Source organism: Stigmatopora nigra, chromosome 15 (genome assembly GCF_051989575.1).
Source record: "Stigmatopora nigra isolate UIUO_SnigA chromosome 15, RoL_Snig_1.1, whole genome shotgun sequence".
Classification (NCBI taxonomy): Eukaryota; Metazoa; Chordata; class Actinopteri; order Syngnathiformes; family Syngnathidae; genus Stigmatopora; species Stigmatopora nigra.
In genome coordinates, this window is record NC_135522.1 from 3,279,331 (window position 1) to 3,287,649 (window position 8,319).

Consider the following 8,319-nt stretch of genomic DNA (forward strand, 5'->3'; position numbering starts at 1 on the left):
CTACAGACCCATAAAACTGCTGAGGGGAGACCACTGGCTAATATTTTAGGCCTCTTCGGGAAGTAGTGGAATGTCAAGAATGTCTTGGAATACACAGTCGCCCTCACACGTGCAGCTTGGCTGTCTTGATTAGCTGGAATCAATGGGGTATCTGTACCCCCCACCCCCCAAAAAAGTGTGTGTGTGTGGCCACAGTCAGCGCGTGTCTCTTAACTCCCAGCACACATAAACACACCGCCCTGCTTCTGATTGTACTACAGTAAGGGTGTCGTAGCAGTTCGCCACCCACATTCAGTGAACAACAATCCTAACTTAACTTGTAAATAACATCGCTATTAAAAGGCAGGTTTTTAGGACAATAAATGGGTAAATCTCATAAGCACATTCTTTGATGAAGTGTATATAAATATACATTTATAGATGTCATACTAAAAGTGTTATTTCATTACAGTAATCCCTCAAATATCGCAGTTTCGTAACATCGTGTTTTTTTCTGAAGGAATTTTTTTTGTTCATTAAATTTGACATTTTTGTAAGAAAAATGTGAAAATTAAATGACATTTTAATATTTCTAAAAATATTCCTTTTTACTTTATTCTGTACTTGATATGTTTGACTTTAATGATGAGTGATGAGTATGTTAATACTTCAGTCTTTTTTACTGTTTATGTTTCATATGTACTGTTAACGGATGCACTTTTTTATATGTATCGTATCCTGTGCTCACCCTGTCAAATTTTTAAAGACAATGTAGCCCCCCGGGCCTAAAAGTTTCCCCACCCCCTTAGACTAAACCATTCACATCCATAGCCAGTCCTCCCAGTTTAAAGCGATTGGCCGTCTAGCCCCTGCCAAATAGCAGACAATGAATTAATGACATTAATTAGCTATGGTCATTGCCCTTAGTGTCAAAAAGTGAGACGGTTCCCAATGAGGAGTGGTTGCCATAGCGATACTGTTTGTCTTTCCCAGCCTGCAGTTCCAGGACGACCGTTTTCAGTCGGAATGTAGACGTGGAGTTGAGGGGTGTTGATTTAGCATTCCAATTGGCTCTATAGATGAATATTTAAATGGTAAAAAAACAACTAATCAATAAGAAGTTGAAGTTCAGGTTGTGAAAAACTTTGGGGGGGGAGGGGGTGGCAATGCCTCAGTGGACGGTAGGAATGAGCGCCTTCACTTGTTCAGGGGGGGAACAATGGGGTCTTTCACGCAGACCTTGACGCAAAAAAGCCAACCGCGATGCATTCAAATGTCACTTTTTGCTTATTATTGTAATTATTGTGCCTATTTTCCCCGAATTTCCATCAATTTTGCCCAAATAACTATTTCTAACATTATTTTTATTCAAATCCACATACCCATTTGCGTCATAAATCACTTATAAGACATATTATAGAAATGCTTTGCCTTTGTTAGCTTAGTCTACGAACTAAAAACTCCCCAAATAACATACGAGCATATTTTTTATTCACAGAAATGTCTTGCTTCTCCATTTTTTTCACCATTTTATGCATTTTGTAAAGAAAATAAAAAACAAGCTTTCAACTTTTTCTATTTCTGTAGTACGAAAACAAAAAAAACTATACATTGGCTGCCATATATACACATTTTACTTTTAACTTTGTTCATTCACATTTTGTACACCAAAAAAAAGGGGTGTGCTACATTTCATCCAGAAAGGGGCGGAGTCTGGCTTCCACACTGTCAGTCTCAAATAAAAGGGTCACCGGGGGGGTCCCCCAAAAGCCCACTCAGTCCGTTTCGAGGTGACATGGGTTTGTCCCGAGTCTCTGAGCTCGCTTATACCAACGCAGGAAGTCGCCATAACGCGTGGCGCAACCCATACGAGCCTCGCCAAAGCGTAGCGTCCCCGTGAATAGGATGTCGTCGTCGCTGACTTTTAGGGCGCACTTCCTTGGCATGGTGATGCTTCCCGACCAGCGCCGTGCCCTCGGACCCCCAGGGACAAATACCTGTGTCTTTTGTCTATACAGGTGGTGGATGTCCACGTTGATGGATGTGCGATTTTCCTTAGCGTCTTCGTGCACTGATGTGACCGTGCCGCGTGCAACTGTAAGAGAAATATGTAGTTAGATGGTGTGTTGATAGGGGGCGCACGCTTGGAAAATGGACTTACCGAAGTCTTTGGTGCAGGCGGACAATAGAAGTTCGTCCTCATTGCACAGGTGGCAGGATTCTGGTAGAGAAGAAGAAAAAGACAAAGTTTATAAAGTGTATTATTTAAAACAAATAATTCAATGTTCATACCATTTTTTTTGTATTAAAAGATGTTGTTGTTTTCTTACTTTTGAGGTCCAGTCATTTGAATTGAAAACATCTAAGTCTAAAATTCCATTAAATGATAAAAATCAAATGTTATGGCTAAAGATTGCCAAGGTGGTATTAATTATATCTTGTTTAGATTATTTGGACGAACTATAACATGAATTTCCCTTTGTAAGTGGATTATTTAAAAAAAATATACTGACACATTCAAAGTTCATAACATTTTTTGTATTAAAATATGTATTTTTATTTTTTACTTTTGAGGAGCAGTCATTTGAAACCCAAGTCCAAAATTCCCTTAAATGATAAAAATCAAATGTTATGACTAAACATTTTGGGGCATATTGCTCAATTCAGTTAATGTAAATCCACTCATTTACATTATTTTGACATACTATAACATTAATTTCTTATTTCTTATATTTAAGTGTATTATTTTTTTTTAAAATCCAGTCACTTATTCAAAGTTCTTCCAATTTTTTTGTAGTATTATTACATTTTTTACTTTTGAGGAGTAGTCATTTGAAACCAAAGCCCCCAAAATTCCTTTAACTGATAAAAATCAAATGTTATGACATAAGTTTATACAATATCATACTTGTGTATGATTGGATTAATTAACTTTTACTTTCTATTCCCAATCCAAAGTAGACTAAATAAATTACAACAAACGTCCAGCACGAGACTTAAAAATCCAGCTTGGGGCCTTGACATCCCAGCTGTGACAAACAAAAATAGCATTGAACTTAAGACCATCCAGATGACAAAACGGGGGTTGGCCAGGGGCAGTGGAGCATAATCGCCGGCTTATTTTCTAAACAGTCGGAGGCTGTAAAATCAAACGCTCACACTTAAGAAGTTGCCTCTAGCTTTACAGCCTGTTTTTTTTAACACCACGAGAAAAGCTTAAAACACAAAAAAAATCAAAACACCCATAAAGATCCACCAACCAAAAATACACTAACCAACAAGTCCAAACCACAACAAAAACTAGTCCTAATCAATTATAAAAACCTTTAATTTAAAGCAGGGGTAGGGAATCTATGGCTCAGGAGCCATATGTGGCTCTTTACATACGTGCATATGGCTCTCAACTAACCTGAATGCACTAATAATCATAATTTTGTTTCTTATTACCCTTCTACATGCATGATATCATTTATACTGATTTGTTGGCAACAGCATAAGAATTCAGAGACTTTTTGTACTTTAAAAGTGGTGAAATGACAAAAAAAATCCAACATTTTCATGTATTTTTACCTTTCAATTCTGAAAATAACATTAAAAAATATCAATTGTTTATGAAAAGGTTCCCGATCCTTAATTTAAAGTATCCTGTCAACTTTCCGGACTTAGTACAGAGCCTTGAGGAACGCCATTAGATTTATTTCCCAGGGAGTCGTTGTGTAATTTGTGGGCTCTCGTAGCATTAACTTTAATTTCAAGTTTTACGAGCGTCCCAAGCTTGCCGATTGTTTCCCGAATCACAAACTTTCTGCAACATTTTGTCCTCCGAAACGCATTCGCGTGTCGACAGTGAAAACGTAACCACAGGAATGAAAAAGCTCAAAAGCCGAGTCAGCAATCTCGCCGGGGTCCCGTGATTCGAGACCACTTCAGAGACGGGAGCCACATTAGGGAAACATCTGGACCCACGCGGCTCCGGGCGCCAACTGGAAGCGCTTTTTTTTTAAAAGTCGGCAGAGTTGATGAGGTCGCAATAACGACGGAAGCGACGGTGGAGGAACATCTGCCCGGAGAACGTTAAGGGCGTCACGGAGAATGACAGAGATGAGAAGAAATCGTTGGAGCGTGGGTCAACTTTATGAAGCTCGCCAGAAGGGCTTGACGACGCCACATCACCACGTCCGGAATCGTGCGCGGGGTAAGAAAAGTGTGACTGCCAGGCGGCTTAAAAGGTTCAATAGATAGATACAAAAGCGTGGAAACACATGCTACAGTTTCAGGGAGGGGCGCTTGGCTGCCGGCTACCATTTTACATATACAATAACACTTTCACAGTCACACAAGTCTAGTAACATAAATACACAATAACACGGGCTGAGAAAGCCCCTCTCACATGGAGCCTCAAACATAGTTCCACGTCCATATGTCGAATCAAATGTGTGAGCATGCTTAATAAGTCCTAAACACAAAATCAGTTTTGAAAATATATCCAGAAACTAAGCAGCACTGCAAAACACTTCAAAATAAATCTAGAATATTTCAAACATAAAGACATGAACATACTTACAGAGCTTAATGTTAATGAATGTTAAGACCAACTGTATGTATACATGTGTATATGTGTATACATGTATGTGTATATGTATACGTTTATATGTGTATCTGTGTGTATGTGTGTATGTGTATATGTGTATATGTGTATATGTGTATATGTGTATATGTGTATATGTGTATATGTGTATATGTGTATATCTGTTTATGTGTATACGTGTATACGTGTATACGTGTATACGTGTATACGTGTATACGTGTATACGTGTATACGTGTATACGTGTATACGTGTATATGTGTAAACGTGTATATGTGTAAATGTGTATATGTGTAAATGTGTATATGTGTAAATGTGTATATGTGTAAATGTGTATATGTGTAAATGTGTATATATGTATATGTGTATGTGTATTCTGACCCTTTTGCTACTGTGGCAGTGAAATAAAGTTATCTAATCTAATCAGTTTCAAACACCCCGACCCAAAAACTAAACCTGAATTACACAAACTTTGTCTTCTCTGTCGCACACCGACTCGAAAAACCCCACAATTTTAAACCTTGGCATAAAAACAGCTTCAAATCAACAATAACACTAACACACAATCACATGGAGTCAATCCTTCACAAAAGCGTGATTATTCCATCCTTAGCGAGTCCTACCACCACATCCCGTTCTTTTTTTTTTTGGGACACGCCCACCACGCTCCAATGAAGCACGTTGGCAGCAATTCTTTAACATTTTCTTGTGATGCTCATCATCTTGCTGCAAGATGTCGAAAACGCTGCCAGATTAAAAACGCTTCAATTTGAATTCCCTCCCCACCCACTCTCAAACCGAGTCGGCCATTTTTTCCCCGTGTACTCCAGTAGAAACGGTAGTAGAAAAGCCACGCTTACCTGCTAGCGAGGGGCGGTCCCCCGTGAGCTCCTCACTGACGAGCTCGTACTGAAAGGCGGTGACGCGGCGACTAATGTCGGTGCGGGGGATGGCTTCGATGAAGAGCGCCCCCTCCAGGATGCCGAAGCAACGCACTAGGCCCTCCGCTTGCTCGTGCTCGCGTAGTAGTGGACGCAACCGGCCGTTCAAGTCCAGGTAGATGTTGGTGCCGCTGGATTCGGGGGCGGGTTTGACGCAAACGGAAAGGCGGGCGGCGGCGGGGGAGACGGTGTTGGGCCGCAGGTTGACGATGATGGCGCCCGTGGGGTACAGCCACTCTAGTGAGCCCTGTGAGCAGCGCAGGTAGACCTGCTCTACGTCCCGCGTGTGGCCCTCGTGAGTCAGTCCGCTGAAGGTCAAAAATAAAATATGTTATACTTTGATTGTTGCAAAAATAAATGCATGATTATTTTGGGATGTTATTTGTAGTTCCATCTACCATTGTACGTTGCCATGCAACTGAACAGGACAAAAAAATGTACTTAGATATTAAACAGTACTTAGATATTAAACAGTACTTGCATATTAAACAGTACTTGCATATTAAACAGTACTTGTATATTAAACAGTACTTGCATATTAAACAGTACTTAGATATTAAACAGTACTTGCATATTAAACAGTACTTGCATATTAAACAGTACTTGCATATTAAACAGTACTTGGCTATTAAACAGTACTTAGATATTAAACAGTACTTGCATATTAAACAGTACTTGCATATTAAACAGTACTTGCATATTAAACAGTACTTGGCTATTAAACAGTACTTAGATATTAAACAGTACTTGCATATTAAACAGTACTTGCATATTAAACAGTACTTGCATATTAAACAGTACTTGGCTATTAAACAGTACTTGTATATTAAACAGTACTTGCATATTAAGCAGTACTTGCATATTAAACAGTACTTTCATATTAAACAGTACTTGCATATTAAACAGTACTTGCATATTAAACTACTTAGATATTAAACAGTACTTAGATATTAAACAGTACTTGCATATTAAACATTACTTGCATATTAAACAGTACTTAGATATTAAACAGTACTTAGATATTAAACAGTACTTAGATATCAAACAGTACTTAGATATTAAACAGTACTTAGATATTAAACAGTGCTTAGATATTAAACAAACTCTTTTTCTCAAACTGTTGTCATCAGCTGAAAGTAGACTAACTTTAGGAAACTACTCCAGTAAAAACGGGGGCAAGAGGACCACCCTCCCATTCCCAACACGGAGACGTGTCCAACCCCCTCGAACCCTTTGGCAGGACCATGAATAGCCATCCTCACGCGCAACAGTAGCCAACTTGCTGCAAAGTGCAAATGCAGGTCACGCCGACGACCCCCCCTCCGGGGAGGCCCCTCCGGCCGGGCGACCGACCGACCGCCTCCCGAAGAACGCGACCCATCCATCCGTCCGTCATTCTGCGGCAAAAAGGAGACAGGAAGCCATCGCGTCCTGCCAAGCGCGCGGTCGGGCTCTGGAGGGAGAAACGCCCTGTTTCCTGAAAATGACCGCCCCCATCAAAAAATCCAAAACGAGGAGTACAGTAAAAAAGGGGGGTGGGGGGGATTGGTGGGGTTGGGGTGGGGTGGGGGGGGGGGCGTACGCCAGTCAGCGTGCCTTTAATTAACTCGAGCTTCGTCCTACTTCCATCATTTCTGCGTGCAATTATAGCAGCTTAGTCAAGAGGCCGGCTAATGAAATCCAGATCATTGGTACGCGGCTCAAAGCATTGAACGCATTTGCCCCTCCTGACTGTAGGATTTGTGGGGGGGTTTGGGGGGGTGAAACCACATTATTCAAGTGAGCCCTTGAAGACCAAAATATTTAAGCAGATGTTTGACAGAAGGGGGTGCGATCAAACCTTGCAAAAAAAAGAATTCGGGATTATGCCATATTTGTTTGCTTATATGCAAGTGGCTCATTGTGTCTAAAGCCCACTGAAATTATTTTGGTAGCCATTGATGGTGATAGTTAGAAGTTAAAAGTGAAGAGACTATATTATAAGGATTAAGGGAATGTGTAGTACTTTTAAACATTGTCCATCTTTTTATTTTTTTGGTTGCTTTTTGGATGCTTTGTTATACATAATATATGTTTTGACTTTTTGGTTATGAGAAACAGCATTTGAAATGGAAAAAAGTGCAAAATGTTGCGGATAGTAAAATTTTAAGGAGGAATTGTTCAAAATTGGATAGTTTTTAATTATTTAAAGATATTTGAGAAGAATTATTGAGTTTTTGGAGCAGTTTTAAGGTTAACAAAATTTGATAAACTCAATCCAATACGTCAGGGAGTGAAAAGGTAGTTAATACAGGAATAAAGAGTATTTGAAATATTTTTTGAGTACATTATGGCCCATTAAATCATCAAAAAATGACGTAAGCAGGTAAAATTACATTTTTATATAAAGAAAGGTTTTTGGTGACAACTTTTTATAATGATCCAATTAGTTTGAGGTGTTTTGCATGAAATTGTTGTGTTTTTTTTAGCTTACCTGCCCTTCCAGCTGCACTGATCGCTCGAGTACTGGCCAAAAGAAGTCCGACATCGGCCGAAAACGAGGAGAAGGAACGCTAAGAAGTAGACGAGCATGTTTGTCATCGCCTCTTCTAGACCTCAAAGTGGCTACAAATTCCGGCGCCTCATTTCCTTCTTGCCGTCCACTCGGCTGGTCTCAATCCCGATTGACTTTTTTCTTTCCTTTTTTCGTTAAAAGTGGTCGAAATGATCATCCGCAAGTTCTCTGCACGCTCCCCGTTGAGTTTCTTTTTGCCAGCGTTTCGTGGAGTGAGCTGCGAATTCCAAGATTTGACGGCGACCCTGAACGCTCCTCC

The 8,319-nt window shown here is 39.9% G+C and overlaps 1 protein-coding gene across 1 annotated transcript; it reads right to left on the reverse strand.

Annotated features, from left to right (window-relative positions):
• Window positions 1-1,448: 1,448 nt before the first annotated feature.
• Window positions 1,449-8,319, reverse strand: metrnla (meteorin like, glial cell differentiation regulator a). The gene is made up of 4 exons (XM_077733916.1): window positions 7,980-8,319; window positions 5,426-5,814; window positions 2,141-2,200; window positions 1,449-2,074 (listed from the first exon to the last, which is right to left on the reverse strand). The coding sequence occupies exons 1-4, from the start codon at window positions 8,084-8,086 to the stop codon at window positions 1,755-1,757; spliced, it is 876 nt and encodes a 291-aa protein (XP_077590042.1). The 5' UTR covers window positions 8,087-8,319; the 3' UTR covers window positions 1,449-1,754.

Bases quoted from the DNA above. Each gene is read 5' to 3' on its own strand.
- metrnla (XM_077733916.1), bottom strand. From the start codon at position 8,086: ATGACAAACATGCTCGTCTACTTCTTAGCGTTCCTTCTCCTCGTTTTC. The intron at 2,201-5,425 runs GTAAGCGTGGCT...CTTCTCTACCAG, and splicing joins GGACCGCCCCTCGCTAGCAG to AATCCTGCCACCTGTGCAAT. The intron at 2,075-2,140 runs GTAAGTCCATTT...TTTCTCTTACAG, and splicing joins CGCCTGCACCAAAGACTTCG to TTGCACGCGGCACGGTCACA.